We start from the raw sequence: 18,847 nt of genomic DNA on the forward strand, positions 1-18,847 counted from the left end.
CTGAATGAGGCTGAGTTTCACTGATCTTTTTCTTCTTGGATTTCCTGGTCTGCTCCACAAGCAGATCTGGTGGCTTCAGAGACCTCTGAGCTCTGATGGTCACCTCTGGAAACATCATGGCCTTCGTAAGTTGGTGTACCTCCATGCGATATTTGACCAACCCCTTCTGTGCCGGATCCTGTATGCTCATAGCCTGATGCATATCTGTGTTCCAGGGCTTATTTTTCTTACCTGATATCAAGACTGTTATCAAGGTCAGTTGTAAGTTGTGAGATAAAACTATAGTACCGAGCTTCTGGCTTTGTGAACATATCAACCTGAAGGATTTGCTGTGTGATAGGAAACTTATTTGCAAAATTAATTTTAATTCTCAAATGTGTTCTTCCATATTGGAGGGTTCCAAGATGATTTTTTAATTTTTTTTGGCGTATTTAACATTCTTGAGTGTCCCACTGATCTAAATGTAATTTTATGATCTAGAAGCTACTGAGCATGTATCATAAAATCTGGAAAAGACAAGAGTTCAGAATTTTTAAGGCCCGAATGAGTTTTGAGAACTGTGTATTGTACCTTCAGCATTTCAAAGGGGGGAAAAACTAATATAATTTGATGTATATGCTAGGAGATTTTACTTAGTATATTAATAAAAAAAGTGCTTGGATAAATTGATATTTTTCAACTTTTTAGAAAACTAATTTCTGTTCAAAACAAACTCAGTTTAAAAAAATTAAAATAGTTAAAAATAAAATACTTATTACTTAACGAAGTTTGAGCTGAGGAGGTGCTGTGATAAATGTTTTGGCATTCAAAATCTTTGGATTTTGACCCTTTTATTTTAAACAAGTTACAGTGTCAGTGTCATCAGTGTTCCTTGTTGCAAATTCTACCACATTTTAGTAAATTATGTATGTATCATTTATGTATAGGTATATAATCTACTATTAGATAAAATTTTGTTTTGACAAAAAAAATATGAATGTTGGAATTTCCTCTTTGTCTTGTCATAGTTCTGCTCAGAAGTTAGGAAAAAATTTTAGAAACATATTCTTTTGTCTTCTCCACCCCCCTCATTCATAATGACTAAGGATGTGGAAGAAGGCAGTTCTCAAAAATGCAAGTAAGATGTGCACATACATGTGCCAGTATTTATGCTCATTGAGGGACAGGAACGATCGCCAGCATGGAAGCGAGCCCTTGATCTCTGACCAACAGCATCAGGCGCTGCATGCAGGATTTTGGTCACCACGTATTTCAAGTAATGCTTTCTCAGTTCATGACACTTAAAAATAGCCGTGTGCCTAGGGTAAGTGATGGTAATTACTGTGTTTGCAATAAAATCCTGTGTTTCCTTACCTTAAGAAATGCCTTACTAGGTATGCAGTTGGTTTAAACGGATAGGAACGGTCAAACTTGCCCACTTCATTTACAAGTTGGTTGTTGAACCTGTGTTTGTGTGTGTGTGTGTGTGTGTGTGTGTGTGTGAGAGAGAGAGAGAGAGAGAGAGAGTCGATTCATTTACCCCCCACCCCCCATTCTTATTTATTTAGAGGGTAGTTTGAAGGTCAGAAAAGTACATTGGCAACAATCCTGTTTATAGACCATTTATGGTTGTTACCTTTAAGCCTTAGCCTTGGCATCACTTCCAAGGTCATGTTCTGGTGTAGCTGTCAGGAAGCACAAAAGACAAACTCTGGCCCAGGAGCAGGGTTGGGTCTGCCGCATTGAATTGACAACATGACTACCGAAGATTTTAGCAAGCTTCCTGCAATTAAAAAAAAAAAAAAAATTGTCCTAAGCCATAATTTCTCATTTCACTTCAGCCTCATAATTTCAGGTTAGACATCCTGAAACTAGTTTCCTTTGTTTTTTGTCTATCTTTTCTTGGGGAAATGATAAAGCCGAAAATTGAATTCTCTTTGACTACAATTGCAGAGTTGAAAAATACTGTAAATTTAAAACCTTAAAACCACATAGGAATATTCAAAACCACAGGATGTGTAGAGGGTGCAAAAGTGAAATCTATATGAATTGGGTGTTTGGTGTATCCCAATATGGCACAATTCCTGGGGATTTTTTGTTTTAAAGATGTTTGGAATTTTTGTGTTGAGATAAAATGGAAATATAGTTGGGTTTCCTCTGCTAACATAGAAATATCCATGACTTCTGTAATGTGCCTGAAATATTCCTGTATTTCTGCAGTAGGGATGTAGGTTTGCTGGGAAATCTGACCATCAGCTAAATAGCTGTTTCTGAGAGATAAAGCCTTAGAGCTGCAGCTTTGTATGCCAGGAATAAGCCTCTATCCCAAGGCATTGGGTGGGTTCTGTATGATTTCTTTTTATTGAATTGTAATTGGCTCAGGGAGGGGGGAGAAAGACCAGTCACTTTCCCGACCCTGGAAGAGAGTTGCTCCACAGCCAGGGTACTGCTACCGGGAGCAGCAAATTAATGTGCATTTCTCAGCCTGGGTGGCTTTCTGACACCTGATGATGTGCAAGTACATTTAGATGATAAGAAAAATCCCTGATCGCAGCGGGAACATCTGTTTTTTTCTGGCAAGAGGGAACGTTTCCTACTCAGTGCAAAAGCTTGAGTGGCTGTTTGGGCCAGTCTCTTAAGTGGAGGATTAAAGTTATAATTTTAAAAGAGAGTAATTCCTTACAGTATTTTTCTTATATAATCTTTTAGTTGTAAAGTGGTGGCTTTAATAATTTTTTTATTGTTAGCAAATTTAGTAATTACTAGGGTTTTCTATGTTGGTCCTACTGCTCGATTTTTATAAGCCTAAAGAAAAAGATTTCTCTTTTATTGCTTTAAAGTTCACCAATATACGGAACGGAGATATTAATTTGATCGTAGAATAAAATAGATTTAAAATCCCATTCTCAGATTTATTATAAATACAGCCCTAACTTGTGAAAAATATCAATGACAAAAGAATTTGTTGGTTTATTTTTTTCTTTAGGTATACAACATAAGTTTTGCAAATACATTTAACAAACATTTTGAGTTTTTTGAGATTGACTGTAATTTGGTTCATGAAAAATGTAGATATTCTTGCATAGACACAGTTAAAAGTACCATGATTTTAAAATCATTTATACTGGAAAAATATATTTGAATTGAAAATAGAACTTGTATCCATTTCAGTTGGAAAAAGTGACTATCCAAGCATATGCTGTGAAGTAGAAAATGTATGTTATAAGGTTTATGGCTATGCTCACATCGTAGATACTAATCACAGCTTTATTAGGATTATACTGTGTGCTCTCGATCCAAACTTCAGACAGAATTTTAAGCACGAGCATTGTTGAAATGCTAGTAGCACCTGCATGGTGCTGTTGGCAAAATAACAGATATGTTTCATAACGATTAGTAATATGTTTTAGAAATTCTTCACTTACCCGGTGATGACTAAGGTGACCGTAACTGGACTTTTCATACATCATAACTAAATTAACATATGTGTTTATTATTGACATTACCATATCAACATTGAATTAGGAAATTTTTTCTGTTATGGCGGTGTAATATATTTTGTTTTTCTTACCAGTTACGTACTCAAAATTGATCCTACGAATATAAAATTGTAGAATTTTTCTGATGGAGTTCAAAAGGGCAGATCTTTTGATTTTTTTAGCTTTTATCTGCCTTAATATGATTACTTTGTGGAGGCCTGCTGTGTGAATTACATGTCATAATTGACGTAAATGGAGAAATGCCACACTACTTTTTAGATGCAATTAGAAATAATCACATTTTCCACAGACACTGTATACTGTAGGTGTGATGTTAGATTGAAATAGGCATCTAACAGTGGTATACATCTTTTAGTATAAATTTAAAAGTACAGTTGTATTTCAGTGAAAGTGAATTTCCACTGAAATTTGTCGTGATACCTTGTTAAAGCATTCCCTTGTCGATTTCATCTTTAAACCAACTGATAGAAATGTTCCTTTAAAATTCTGGGATTCTGAAACCTTGTGAAAATAGGAAACATAATAAGTATTTCAGAAGAAGCCATCCACATAGGTATAGGCCACTGAGCTAAGTGCTAGAGTTTAGAGGTGACTGGCAATCTTCTGCCTAGGTGTCACTGTGATCATGGAAATAGCAGTTTTAAAAATTAACCAAATTTTAAGTTAGAAGTATAATTAGAAGTAAAATTGGAATATAGTGGTAACAGAAAGCATGACATTATTAGTTGTGTTGAGAATCAGTGACTGCTTCTTGAAGAAAGCAGCTTGGGAACTGGGTGTTGAAGAATGGTGAGTATTTTACAGAGGAAACGGTGCTGGGGGTCTGGGCCCAGGAAGATCCTGTCAGAGGTGAGGAGGCCTGTGGCACCGCAGGTCCCCAGATCTACCTCAGTGCTTGTCCCAGGTGTCACGTGACCTGACAGGCATTTTAGAAGAATCCTCTGTGGAATGTTGTTGTAGAGGATAAGGCTTGAGCCAGCCTCCAATGAAGAGGCTGCTGTGATCGTTCAGATGAGAAGCACATTGGTCCTGGACTAGGGTGATGGCCAAAGGGTAGGATCTTGGCAATGAACTGTGAATTAACAAGACCCAGCAACTGTGGGCATTAGGCAGGGCAGAAAGGGGTGAAGGGGGTGATGACTTTTTCAGAAGGGTGCTGGAAGTGATATAGGATTCAAGTTTCATTTTGATTTACTGATTTTGAGGTATCTTTGGGACATCCTGTTGGAAATTTACATCATGAATTCAAAAAAGAAGTTTAGTGTTGGTGACCTGTGTGTAGAAGTTGTTGGGGAGGAGGCTTTGAAATTGTACACTTTTGAGGTTTTTCGGGGAGATGGTAGTGAGCGGTCCATAGGAAGAGCCCACAGGGGCCACTTAAAGAAAGATGAATAATGATGCAGGTTCAAAAGGAATCAGAAGGAATTACCAGCAACTTTTTAGATTCTAGACATTGAGAAAAGAGAATTTTGTGGCATCTGGTCTCTTCACTTTAAAAATATATTTTTCCCTTTGCAAGGGGTATTTGGTCACTTTGCATACACCTGGTTCATGATCAATTTTTCACCTAATGGTTTCAGCATCCATTGATTATCTTTGCATGAGTGAGTGATTGCATTAGGAGTTGAAAATGGTGATTTTTTTTCTAATTCTGTTCATTATTCTACTTCTATTACTCGGCATTTATCTGAAAAGACAAGCTTTCCCCCTTGACTGGCACTATTGGTTTCTCTGAAATACAGTTCCTGCTGAAAGGGCAGGATAGATTTTTTAATGCTTTCTGTTTGATTATTCATTTTCAAAGTAAAAAGATGGTTTCATAATCACCTCTAATGGTGACAAATGAATAGAAAACCAGGTCCCCAGCCAATGGTAGGCGCCCCCACGATCCTTGACGTAAAACGTGTGCTTGTATTTCTCCTCACTTCCAACCCTTCTACTCTTTGTGGACATGTAAGGTTCCACCATTATTAAGTTTATTGGCCCTGTGTGATTTATTTGAATTTCTGGTCAGTTAGTTTAGGGACTACCGCAGGAAACAGATCGTTTTGCTTTGTTCTGAGGTTATTATGCTCAAGTTTTAAGGAAGGGCACTTAGTACTTTTGAGATACAATGAATGTTAGTTTCTTCATTTGTTTCATTCTTTTCTTTAGACTTTGTCTCTGCTTAGTTTACCACTTCCACATTCCTGTAAGCAAGGTCAGGACTTCATCCCTGGGCGCAGAGCAACAGGCTGACCTTACCAGCATTTTCTTTGCACTTGAGGTTATGCCCTGTCACAGCTTCCTTGAGCCCTAGTAACCAGAAAGGTACAGGGTTTTTCTAGTAAAAAGTACTTGGTGCTAGTGGTTTTCTCCTATCACGTTTTTAAGGTTTATTTTCGATAGCTTGATTTTAAAAAAATTACACAGTTTCATGCCAGAGTTTATACTGGTAGATACTTATAGATTAAAATTTTGTTTTTCATGTGTCACAGCATTGGCATGGGTCTAGGACGATCAACTGATTTTTAAGTTTTATTCTCTGATGAAACAGAAAACAGTATGCTCGTCTATTGCTAAGGTCTATACAGTGCAAACCTATTATATTACATTTTTTTTGTTTCTGTTTGTGTGTTGACTGCTCATGTGGTTTAAGTCATGAAGAATAAGAACCAACATGTATATGATGATATGTACAACCAGATTACTCTTAACAAAGTTTTTAAGGGAAATATTTGGGTACTTAGAGTGGGGCACTGATGTAAGTGGGTTGAACATTTTAAATTTGTTCTTGTAGGAGATACTTAGATTTAGTTATCGAACTAATATGTTCGACTTTCCTGCCTTATCCTAGCCTTCTCATTTCTTTTCAGAGCATTGAAATTAAGTTTTACAGCTCTAAAACTAAAGCAAGTTGTTATAAATTATTATTTGAAAGAAATACCTTGGTTGCTCTGGTGTGTATTACATTAATATTTATCAGCTAACTAGGTTTTTATGTAAAGACATCACTCATCATAAGCATGTCAGGGTGAACAATTATGTGTCTATTATGTACCATGTATTGGGATAGGCTAATTTTTTTCTCTACTTGCTATTTGAATTAATGTTTACAATTAGCTTGTGAAGGAGGTCACGGGAGAGCCCAGAGTCTTCAATCTCTTGTCCAAAGTTGCAAAACCACAAGGATCTAAATAAAGAGCCAATTCATTCGTCTTCCCTGTTTTAAACACTTCTGGTGTTTTATAGAAACTATCTCGCAATATTATTCTAAGATTGGAAAGAAGAAGAAAAGAGAAAATGCCGTGATTGAGTGACGATAAAAGTCTGGTATAGAAGTATTTTCCATTTTATGGTGCATGTACTTGGCCCAGGGAGGTAGTTTCGAGAGGAGGGCAGAGTGTGTTCTTCTTTCTCTCTGGGCCTCCGTGTGTGGCCACAGCCGTCAGACTCTTCCCAGGCAGGTGACTGCGATTCTGAGGTCTACCCTGGAGAAAATGTCCTCCGTCCGCTCTTTGGTATAGACTTGGGAAAAACATTTTCAATACATAGAATCATTTTCTGCACTTTTGAAAAACCAGGTGCATCATTAATTTTCAAGGTCTGGTTTTTTACAAGACGCCTTTTTGTTTCTTTTTGAATAGAAAGATGAAAACTACAGAAGCCTCCCACGGGACACTAGTAACTGGTCTAACCAATTTCAGAGAGACAATGCTCGCTCGTCTCTGAGTGCCAGTCACCCAATGGTGGACAAATGGCTGGAGAAGCAAGAACAGGTAACACGAACGAACCCTCTGCACGCGTCGGTGGTGTAACTTCCTAGCCCGTCCCCCAGACGTTTCCCTCCATCACAGTAATGCTGGGAGATAAGTGATTCTGTCGAACTGTAGTTAAGGACCAGGCTCTGTTTCAGAGTGTGTCTAATATTAATGTGGAATGTCTCGGTGGTGGTCCCCGATGAAAGATTTCTCATAAGCAGTTGCTGTAGATGCTCAAGTATCACCACCGTGGAGGCTGCCGAGGCACAGATACTTGGTGTGAAATGAGGTTTTCTGTTATCCCTGACTTCACTATATGGGAGAAATAGACACTATAGCGTTGTTTCGGCACTTAGACTATCTTGTCAGGTCTGGGGACTTGTCCTTTCGTGAATGTCCAGGGCCTGTTGTAGGTGTCTGTGTTGTCAGAGTTGCTTAGTTCACTCTGCAGGGTAGTCACCTCCAATTCATGATATCAGAATTGTTCTCCACTCAATATATATAATGGCTTCCTGTCTTGGGAAGACGACTGTTTGCAACATCACTATTCATATGAAGACTAAGAATTTATCTGGTAAGTTTTGATGTATAAAAAATTCGTGCAGTGTTTTTTTTTTTTTTTTTTTAAAGTGTGAATGGTTTACTGTTAGTCACAGTGTTTTCTCTGTAGTGGGAAACCCAGTGTTTTCTCTGTAGTTTTAATATTTTGATATTAAAAATCCACTTATTTGGTTCCCTCATCACTTATATTCTTTAAAAAGTTCACATGGATGACAAACTAGGTGAGTACTCGGTGACAGAATGTTTTGTTATGTATCTGTTTCAATAATTTCTAACATTATTGCTAATTCAGTTGTCTAGATCCTGGAATCGCTGTTTTTCAATTTAGATTAATGATATCAGTGGAAAGAAACCCTAAGTGTTTTACTGAATTCACCTCAGTCTATGTTTTACAGCATAAACCTCCTGAAATAGTTCTGTGTCTGTGCGGTGTTTGAATATGAAACAATAAAAGAGGGCAGTTTGCCTTTGATACCTGTGATGGTCTGATTTTTATCCTATAGTAAGGAGCATAAAACTTTGTGTGATGGAAATAATTTTAAGTTTTTCTTTTTTTTCCCCTTAATGTGGACCATTTTAAAGTCTTTACTGAATTTGTTACAACACTGCTTCTGTTTTATGTTTTGGGTTTTTTGGCCACCGTGCATCTGGAATCTTAGTTCCCCAGCCGGGGACAGAACCCACAGCCCCTGTGTTGGAAGGCAAAGTCTTAACCACTGGACCGACAGGGAAGTCCCCAGAAATAATTTTAAATAGTTTAAAAACCATGGAGGTTCTACTTAGGAAAAACAAGTGATCAAAACAAGTGAAAACCAGTGATAATGACATAGTAACACCAGTTAGTTTAAAATCTGTATTGTTTTTAGAAAATTATTACTTTGAAGTAACTTTTTAGGGTTGAGATAGTTCCTCTCGGGCCTGGGGTCAGACGGGCTGCTACCGGCTCTTCACTGTGTGTGGGGTTTGGGCGCTTGCTCGCCTTGTCTGCCCCTCAGTTTATTGCCAGGGTGGACACAGCAGATGGGGTAATCACAGAACTGGCATCATCAGTGATGTAATCCCTGCCGAGGGCTTAGAGTCGTGCCTGGTACCCAGGCAAGCTCAGTGTGTCTTAGTATCTTTGCTGGGAAAACACTGGGTGCTGATACAGAACATCTAGATTGCATGGTAAGGAAATCCTCCTGCTCCTTTAACAAGAAGTCTGGGGAAGGGAAGGTGGGGGTTCCTTTCTGGCCCAATGGCCTTCCTGAGGGTCTAGGTTCCCCAGCTTCTCCGGGAGCCCCCGCAGGCTTGGCTAGTCCTTTCCTGCCAGGTCCGCACCATCACATCCTTGCAGAGGAAGGGGGCGGGCCCTTTCTTCATTGCAGCTCATTTGAAAGCGATGTTTTTCCTGCCACCACCACCCCATTCCCTGCCCACCAGATGCCCTCTGTGTTTTGTTGTCCAGAATCTCATGACCTGCCTGCCCATTTATTATTATTTTTTTATATTTGTTTATTTGGCTGCATTGTGTCTTAGTTGCGGTGTGCGGGATCTTTCGTTGTGGTGCACGGCTGTCTCTCGTTGTGGTGCGAGGGCTCCAGAGCGTGGGCTTAGTTGTCCCGCAGTATGTGGGATCTTAGTTCCCTGACCAGGGATTGAACTCACGTCCCTTGCATTGGAAAGCGGGTTCTTAACCACTGGACCACCAGAAAAGTCCCTGCTTGCCCATTTCTAATCCAAGGCATTGGTTTAGACTAATTGCATTTGACCTGCTGGAGCTGGGGTGGTAATGGGGGTTTACCTTCCCTGAAACACAATTGCTCATTACTAAACACAGTCAGGGCTCCGTTTAAGCTAAAGATGCTGAATCTGACTGTTTTTATTGCAAGATTAGGAGAAAAACATTGGCAGCCCAGAGTTTCTAAAATATGATACATTTTATTATTTCTAAAAATAAAACTGTCTTACTATTGCTGTTGTTGGCCTGTTTTAAGGAAAGTAGTATAGTTTTTTCTTTGTAATTTTGGGGTTTCTTTTTAAGCAAAAGGGATGCATTGAGAAGTCACGCAAACACCTTTTTTTTTTTTTTTTTTTTTAAACTAAGCCTTGATTTGCTTCTGTTGAAGTTATTTGAAGTATTTGTTCCATGATAAGAAAGTTTAAAAAAAAAAGTGCTTTCTTAGTCTACGTAGTCCACTGTGGATGACATTAGCTAATTGATTCCCGAGCCTGCAGTATCTTCTTCCTTGGCCTAAGTTTAAGAAAGGACCATTCATTCTTTAAATTTAATGATTTACCATCAGCAGGGTAATTAATGAGCCTGAAGTCTGTTTAACTGGACGGGAACAGCAAAAACACAACCAAACCCATATTAAAACTTCAGCTAAAAGTAAGCACGATTGTTTGGGCCGAAGAGGACAAATAGGTTACGCTGGATACACCGGAAATCGAGTCCAGCCATTCTCATTTAATTGTGGATCTATTCCTTTAACATGTTGCCATGAGTCATCTGACTTTAATGGCCTGATGTCTCTTCTGTGGTTTTTTTTTTTCTGCCTTAGTTTTTGCCATTAAACGTATAGTAAAGGAGTGGTATCACGTAGATGAAAGAATGTTTCATATGGTTAAAAAAAAAAATCAGCCCTTGCCTTTATGATTTGGGATCACTGGGGTGGAACTGATGTCTTCTCTTAGTTATTCCATCTGGACTGAGGAGGTCAAGAGAGTTCTAGATTTTATATGCCTCCAGTGGTTTTGTTTTTGCTCTATTTCCTACTAGAGTGCTTGTCTCTCATTATCTCTGTTTTTTGAAGGCAGTTGTGACCACCTCAGCTTTGCCAGTGGGAATAAACAGTAGGGATGAAAAGGACGAAGGCGGGTGTGAGTGCTGAGCTAGCAGCCACCTCTGGAAGCTGAGGTGCTGTCTCTTGTGGGACTGATCTTGCATAAGGGGGCCATTGACTCTTCCTTCCTTCTGTCACACCTCTGCCAGCACAGGTAGGTGGTGTGTCTGACCTCTGACCCCGGAAGCCCGTGGAGTCAGCTTCCAGAACCACGACTGACTCACTTGGCTCAGAATAGTCTGTAGCTGCATCCTACGTCGGGGTCATCTCAGAAGGTAGAGGACTGAGCGTCTTTCAGAGGCATGCTTTTCTTCTCAGTCTTGTGACTTCCTTCTCCTGAGAGCTCTCAGAGAACGCACAAAGGACCTGCACGTGAAAATGGCTTTTTGTTGTGTTGCCTTAAGAATGTTCTCCTGCTTCTGAAATGTTGACTCTGAGACCCAAGAAACAAAAAAACACAGCAACCCGCTCAGTGTTGATGTGTGGCAGTGCCTTAAAAAATCTGAATTCTTTTAACGATGACCATTTCCCTAACTCTGCGTGGACTCTAATTTAATATTGGCAGATCATAGATCGTAAGCTGCCTTTGTTCTCCTGTCCCCACAGTTTATTGCAACTAATAAACGCGACCAAAGAGGAGGCAGGAGCTTTACAATATGTGATTGGGAGAATTGGGGACCAGAATGTAGAGGGACCTTCAGGGAAATTTAAGCTAATTGGGAGAGTGCCATTTTCACTACCTTGTCTGGGTGAACAGGCCTGAAGCCAATTAACAGACAGAGCGAGGAGGTGCAAGGCACATTCCAGGCCCCACTTATGCTCTGTTACAGGGGACGGCTGCCCTGACCTTTAGAGAAAAGTCTGTGCTGTAAGGTTCTTCCCATCAAGCAAAAACTGCATCTAATTGGCAGATTATACGGAGGGAGGCAGACTCAGGGAAAGACCTTAAGTGTGCGGTGATGACGAGATTCAGGTTTGACACGGAATGTGCTGCCCCCCTCCCCTTTGGAGCCTGGGAGGCCAGGAGTTTTAGAAGCACTGAACTGTCTTTTTCCTTCTCATTTCGTGCACTTTTGTCACCATCTCCAGTCATGATGCTTTTGCTGCAGGCTTTTTTATGCAGACAGAACATTTCTGACTTCTGATCACTTATTCCTTCTGAAATGAAGGTGGCTAGTCCAGGGATAGGTCTGTTTTTACATCAGCCTGTATTTGTCCTAGAGATTATAATGAAAAAATAGCTGAAAGTGGAATAGAAAACATGTCATAAAAGAATGCCAGAGAATGCAGCCTTATCATTGGTCTTTTTCTCAAAAAAGAAGAGTCCAACATTGTCTGCTTATCCTGATGCTTTTTAAACTTTGGAAAATATTTATGTGTTTTAAACTTTATGAAAATATTTATGCTTTTCAAACTTTTGAAAATATTTATGACTACTATTCATATGCTACACAGTGAGTATATTCACAAATCATGGAACAGGTAAGTTACTATGAAAGTGTTTCATTTTTACATATGGTTATAATTTAAGGCCAAATTTTTGAAGATCTAGGGCAGAAATAAATTTAAAAATTAGAGCCTGTTTTAGATGTGAGTAAACAGCTTAGTGAAGAAACATTTTTAAGCTTATGCAGATTTTATATGGGGATAGTTTAGAAAAAGTGTGTGAGTTGGTCACTAAGTTCTTGCGATCCTAGGTTTTGCCTGTTTCACCCTGGTGTGATGAATGATGGGGTCAGGGGTCACGCTGTGGGCCCTGTCTCCATACCTCTCTTCGTGGTTGGTTTTTCTTCCATCTGCCTGCACAAGGGAAACTCCTCATCCTTTCCCAAGTGCTTCAAAGCCTCTTCTAAATGGGGGGAAAAAAAAGAACCTCGTTTCATTGATGCTTAGAACCATCCACGTGGCATAAATAAATTGTTTTCCAGAATAGGAACTGATCATACTTTCTTGATGACAAAATGAAGAGGTGGCTTCTTCAGAAATCTGATTACAACAGCTGCACACCAGTCAAAAATGACTGCAGGCTCATCCCATCAGAACAAGGGAGAGCTATGGAAATTCTTACCTGGGAACTGGCCAGGCTTTGAGACCTGCGCTGACATTAATGGGACAGGAGGTTAGGGTCTCGTGCTGTCAGATAGTAATTGGAGTGTGGTTTGTTTGTTTATTCTTTAGTACATAGACACTGAGTAACCAAAAGACTGGATAATCTGGTTAAAACTAATCAAAGCCCTGTGCCTCCCAATTCTATAGTTCTGCAGTTTTCTATTAAAAGGCAGGGAATTTATTCATATTATTTCCTAGTTGGCAAAGTTTTGCAGAACTTGTGCGGAAGCAAATAGAATTGTGTTCATCTCTGGCAGCAGCAAATGTAGAAACTAAAAACTAAATTTAGTTTTCATTATAAAATGCCAGCGAGCTTCTTAATAGCAGAAACCTGTCATGTTCACAATAACACCAAAAATAAAGCCAAAACAACCTTGGAAGAGAGGTGTCGTGTCTCCTGAATGTGCCAAGAGCAGATTATCTCGTTGTGCTTTGATAATGGGATGCTTGCCGCTATAATACAAATCTTGACATTAGTTGAGGTTTAAAACACTGTAAAGCGTCATCTCTGTATGTGACATATTAATTTTCCGAAGCCCTAGACATATTCTGCTTGTATTATCCAAGAACAATGCACTCATGGCACTTGCCAGCCACGTGCAGGGCCACTTTGGATGGTGTTTTCTCGTGAGAACAACAAGCAGCGTTTGAGCCTTGCATAAATCCAGTGGCATGTAACTCACTGGTGTGGTCTTGTCTCGGTTATATAAACTCTGCAAACTTCATCTTCACTGTAGACAGAATGGGGAGCATGATGCCACTGTTGGCTTCGTGCGTGATGATGAAATGAGTAACACGTGTGGAAATGCAGATCCAGTGTTTGGTGCATTGTGGGCACTTGCTGGGTGCTGCTTTCCCGTCTTTATTTTGGGTAGGGGTAGCCTGGACCACGCTGCCTAGCGTTGAGTCACAGGCGGCGTTTCTCCGGGCATATTGGGAGTACCATTCTGTGTGCTGGGCTGGTTCATTTTCATCCCTGGGGTATTTCTAATGCCCTCATCATCCTTCCAGAATTGGATTCTTGCTTCCATGGCATCTTATCAGAATTAGAATAAAAGTTAATCATTTTAAATCATCTCTGGTTCTTTTCTGAAGAACATAATCTGACATAAAAATGACATTAGTGTTAATCTCTGTGTCTGTGTCCATTTTTTATATTCCCTCTTGGTTTTGGCAAGCGTGCGTGGTTTTGATACGATTAGATCTAAGGATACCATTTGAGAATGCTAAGTGTCGTACAAGGGCTTCTGCTTGGCCACTTTCTAAGCATCTGGGAGCCTTCGTGAAGTGAACGGAGCTCGGGAGACGCAGGGCTGCCCATGGGCTTTTGGAGTGGGGGGGTTGCAGTTTAAGGGGTACTTGTCAATTCTGCTGTTCCTTTATGACGGGCCATTTTTATTGCTTCTTTGGCCTATGGAGCTAAAAGCCTGCAAGCGGCAGGGAAGCATGTCAGCAATTCTACTGAGTGAAGAATCGGTGGTGGTGTGTGGATGAACCTTCACGGGGAGTCTGTTAGTAGCTGATGATTCTCTTGCCTGTGAATACAGCTGCTAGAACGCAATGTCTAGAGCTTGTGCTGTGGATGAAGGCGCGTTTTCTTTTTTAGCTTCGACCCTCAGGTGCCTTTTCATATATTCATCGCAGGCAGTCTTCAAGATTTTGTTGTGAGCTGTGTGATGAAATATGACCATGAAAAGAATACAGGCTTTCTCCTCTCTCTTTATCCCCACCCATCTGTATGTTATTTGCTTTTGAAAATTTGTTCTTTATTTCTCCGTTCAGTGAGCAGTGGAACTGCTATCCTTTAAAAAATCCTAGTTAAGGAATTGCATTAACCTCTTTAGCTTACAGTATGTTGTTTTCACTGCAGCCTGCCTGTACCAATTGAATCCCTCATAAGCCACTTTAAATTTTGGAATGTTATGATCTAGGTAGGTATACTTTTTCAAAAATCAGTCTTATATAGTCTTTTCCCAGCTGTCTTCAACAGGGTTCTGGAATGGTCTGGAAAAAAATTGCCATTTTTAAGCACTAAAACATTTTGCCCAATGGTTTTATGTTTTTCTTCCCCTGCTGAGGCTTGGGTGTATGTGCCCTGTAGTATTTTCATTGGCTTTGTGTATGAGCCATTTTTTCCATCAGTCCCTCCCTCCCTCCCTCCCTTCCTTCCTTCCTTCCTTCCAGTATAGTTGAGTTGTAATATTGTGCCAATTTCTGCTGTATAGCAAAGTGACTCAGTTATACCCATATAGACATTCTTTTCTTATATTCTTTTCCATTATGGTTTATCATAGGATATTGAATGTCGTTCCCTGTGCTGTACATTAGGACCTTGTTGTTTCTCTTTCTTTCTCTTTCCTTCCTTCTTCCTTCCTTCCTTCCTTCCTTCCTTCCTTCCTTCCTTCCTTCCTTCCTTCCTTCCTTCCTTCCTTCCTTCCTTTCTTTCTTTCTTTCTTTCTTTCTTTCTTTCTTTCTCTCTCTCTCTCTCTCTCTCTGCTCTTACGGCTGAAAGGAGGTTATTGATCCACTTCCTTCAGTATTTGAACAAGTTTTACAGAAGAAAATACTGAAAAATAAACATGTAGTTTCCACCATATACACCTGACAGTATTGCAAGGCAGGAGGGTTTGTTTGGGGTGGGCTTTTGGGTTTCACTTTGTGTATTTGTAGAAATATATCCTCCTTTGCAAGAAGAACGTATTACTTGAAATATTTTTATTTTTGGTGAATCAGACTTAATAAGATTAGAAGATGGAGCACTGTTCTCTCTCTCTCTTTAAAATTTTTAGGAATACTGTAATTCCCAAATTGTAAGATAAACTAGCAATGTGTTTATGAACAGAACGAAGTTAAACCCTTTGAGAAGCGCACTGAGTCTTCCTGCGGGCGGTGGTCCCTTATTTCTCTGAAGTTATTCTTGTATCCTCCTGTTCCCATCACTGTGTTTACAAACCTACCTGGGCTTGTGCTGCCGTCCGACCTCATACCTGGTGGAAGCTTCCCTAAGGCCAGTCATCGTCACCTCTGTTCTGTCTACCATCCCTTCTCTGTCTTAGGACTTTGCCTTGGTATTTAACTCTCTCTCCGCAGCCCTGAATGTGTGTGTGTGTCTCCCTGCACCAGATCTTTCCAGGGAGCCCCTATGTGCTCCGTTGACACTCCCTCTGCCCTACACGCCCTCATCTCCTGTTGCCTCTGCCTGGCGTACCGTCCCTCCCCATTCACAGATCCCGTTCCTTCCTCTCTTTCGCGTGTCCAGTCCAGGGGACCCTCCCTAATCCTCATGGTTGGAGGAGGGGGACAGCCCTGCTGCGTTACATTATCGTCTCTTCTTTCATCAGCCTTTCGTGTATAACATTTATGAGTTTGAATTTATCTTTGCTTGTGTCTGTTTCCACGTGCTCATATCGCACAGGCATCATCTTGGTTACTGTTTGTAGCTCTGAGTCATCCCCCTTGTGTTTTTGAGTGAATAAGTGTTTCCATAAATTGAAAAGAAAAAGTCCATACTGTATTTTCCTTTTTCTGATACCATATATTACAGGTGGATTCTTTGCTGGGTGGACTAGATTGACCATTTTTATGCTATATGATATGATGTTGTGATTTTTTTATTAGTTATGAGCTAAAAACTGCAGATTATAGGTAAAGCAGAGAAAACCTGTTAAATATTAAGGCATGTACGTAAGTAAACCTTATAAACATGGTCATACTTCTGCATCATTGATGTTTGGCCGCATCCTGGCTTGTTTTGCAAACGGTGCAAGTTTAACTTCAAAAACCTTGATCTGGCGGAGAGCGCAGTCTTCCTCATCCACGGGCTTATGTAATCACTTCGGATCTTTCCCTGAGAACGTCTCGTAACTGAACATGGATACAGGTGTGAAAAGGTGAACACGATCCATCTGTTACTAACAGTGTCTCTGCATCCTTATAATTTTTCCTGTGTCACAGTTGGTCACAGTTGCCCTGGGAAAGCCACCTGAGGCTTTTAAGGCTTTGTCTAGAAGGTCATGGTTGTAGAGGGTGAGAGCTCCTGGGACTTACTTAAGTGAGGTGTTAGTGGGACGTGAGGAAAAAATGTTGCTCAAGGTCCAACATAGTCATCGATTCTATTAGCTCTAAAAATTTTAATTACTTGAATATTTCAAATATTTGATTATTGAAAGATATTAAATTATGCTTTGTGATTATAACTAAAGTGACAGATTAATTTTCCATTTAATTGGAAAAACAATATTTTTACAAACCATTTGATTGTATTTAATATTTTATAAGCAAGTAAGTTGAAAGTAATATATTCTCTCTTAAATATATTATATATTTTATTTGTTTCAGAGCTGTTTTCTTACTGTTCACATTTTTTTTTCCAGAGAGTGCTGAGGTTTTTTATTGTCATTAGAATGAATATGAATTATACTATTGCTCTGGGACCCCAGCCTGGCAAAAATTTCATTTCCTTTTAGAGACTAATTTTCTTATTCTAGGAACAGTGGAGTTAGGTATTTACATGTTCAATATATAAAATATGGATATTATAAATTCTGATCTACCATTGGCATTTTAGATCTAGTATATAGCTTTTTGATATTATTTTCTTCATTTAATTCTCTGAGTAGAGTTTCTGTTTTTATACATGGATATTTCATATAAAATTGAGTTTTAGAAATTGTTTTCAAAGAGAGGAGTGATGTCCTTTGTGTGTTATGGAATTGCACAAAAAGTTTTTTAGTAAAAGGAATTGATTCTTATAGGAAGATAACCTCACATAGATTGTAGAGTTTTTTCCTTTTTTTAAATTAATGCTTCTAGGTGTCCCTGTTTATTTCTTATCATCCTCTGGGCTTATTGAACATCTAATGAGATGAATGATAAGAATTATGGGGTCTTCCCTGTTACCCTGGAAGATAGCATACTCATTGGACTATATGGGGATTAATTTGATAGCAAGATTTCTTTTTTTAAATTAAAAAAAATTAGAATATGTTATTTACTTGAGTTTTGCAAAGGTAACATATTCCTAGTTCTCAGATCAAACATTATACATGGATATTACAAAATACTGCCTTCCAGCCTCCAGCTTGCCTCCTCTTATGCAACCACTGTTACCAAGTTCTTGTGGATCCTTTCAAAGAGTACCGTTCTTTCATGAGCAAATATGAAAATATATCCTCTTTTCACATTTTTACGTAAATACTATCTGTCATCTTCTGGGCTTTGATTTTTCTGCTGAGAATGGCTGGGTAGTCTTTGTATACTGAAACATAAAAAGTGTCTATTTTTGAAAGTTTAAGAATTTTCCTTTGTACAGATGGGACATTGTCTGCTGATGAGCTTGTTGATTGTTTACTGTTTTGCTCTTGCAGACAACAGCCTAATGAAAATCCTTTGTCCTTCAGCCACTTGGCACTGAGTATCTCTTGGATAGAAACCTACAAATGAAACTGGACATTTGTGGGTTTGTACGAGAGTATATACCTGTGTAACTGTGATGGATGTTTCCAGACTGACCTTAGTAGATGCTGGACCAAGTTACACTCCCACCAGCGATGCCCAGGAGACCCCGTGCACTCTGTCATGTCATGTTAGAGCATGAGGTTCTGCGGAATCTGTGCCTTTAAAATCGTTCCCTTTACCTGCTCTCTGGAGCAGAAGGCTATGGACACAGTTGGCAGCATGAGAGCTGAGAGTGGGCTTCCTTTTACTCATAGGGAGAACAGGCCACTCAATCCCCCTCTTCCTGGGAGGAAAAGGAAGCCTTGGTGGGGGGAGGGTTTCCTGTTACTCCTTCACAGAGTAACACAGAGGAAACACGCAGTAGTATTAGTTTTGATGCTTAGTGTTTCTGTTGTGGGTGGGTCTTCCTGCCACCCCTTTATCGATATCCCAGCGCTTCACCCCTGCACCCCCAGAGCCCCTGAACTCATTTGGTCTCCAGATTCATCTTGCTCTCACATCGTTGGCTTTTTGAACATGCTCACCAACTCTCCCCTTCCCTCTTCCTAAGTGCTCTGCTCCTGGTCCGAACTTGGAGGTCTCCACCTCTGGAGATGTCCTGACACCTGCCTCCCGTGGTCCGTTACCCTGTCTGCCTACTCCTGCCCAAACCAAGGGAAGATGCCTTTCTTTCCAT

General features: G+C 39.8%; 1 protein-coding gene across 23 annotated transcripts in view; it reads left to right on the forward strand.

Annotated features, from left to right (window-relative positions):
• Positions 1-18,847, forward strand: part of PARD3 (par-3 family cell polarity regulator) — a 608,396-nt gene that overhangs the window by 281,604 nt on the left and 307,945 nt on the right. For 19 of the 23 annotated variants that reach the window (XM_057730270.1, XM_057730268.1, XM_057730263.1 and 16 more), the window contains one exon: positions 7,106-7,237. The exons of the other annotated variants lie outside the window; for them this stretch is intronic. In XM_057730270.1, the coding sequence (XP_057586253.1) occupies positions 7,106-7,237 (132 nt within the window). The remainder of the gene's footprint in view (positions 1-7,105; positions 7,238-18,847) is intronic. 23 annotated transcript variants of the gene reach the window in all.

Source organism: Hippopotamus amphibius, chromosome 4 (assembly GCF_030028045.1).
Source record: "Hippopotamus amphibius kiboko isolate mHipAmp2 chromosome 4, mHipAmp2.hap2, whole genome shotgun sequence".
Lineage (NCBI taxonomy): Eukaryota > Metazoa > Chordata > Mammalia > Artiodactyla > Hippopotamidae > Hippopotamus > Hippopotamus amphibius.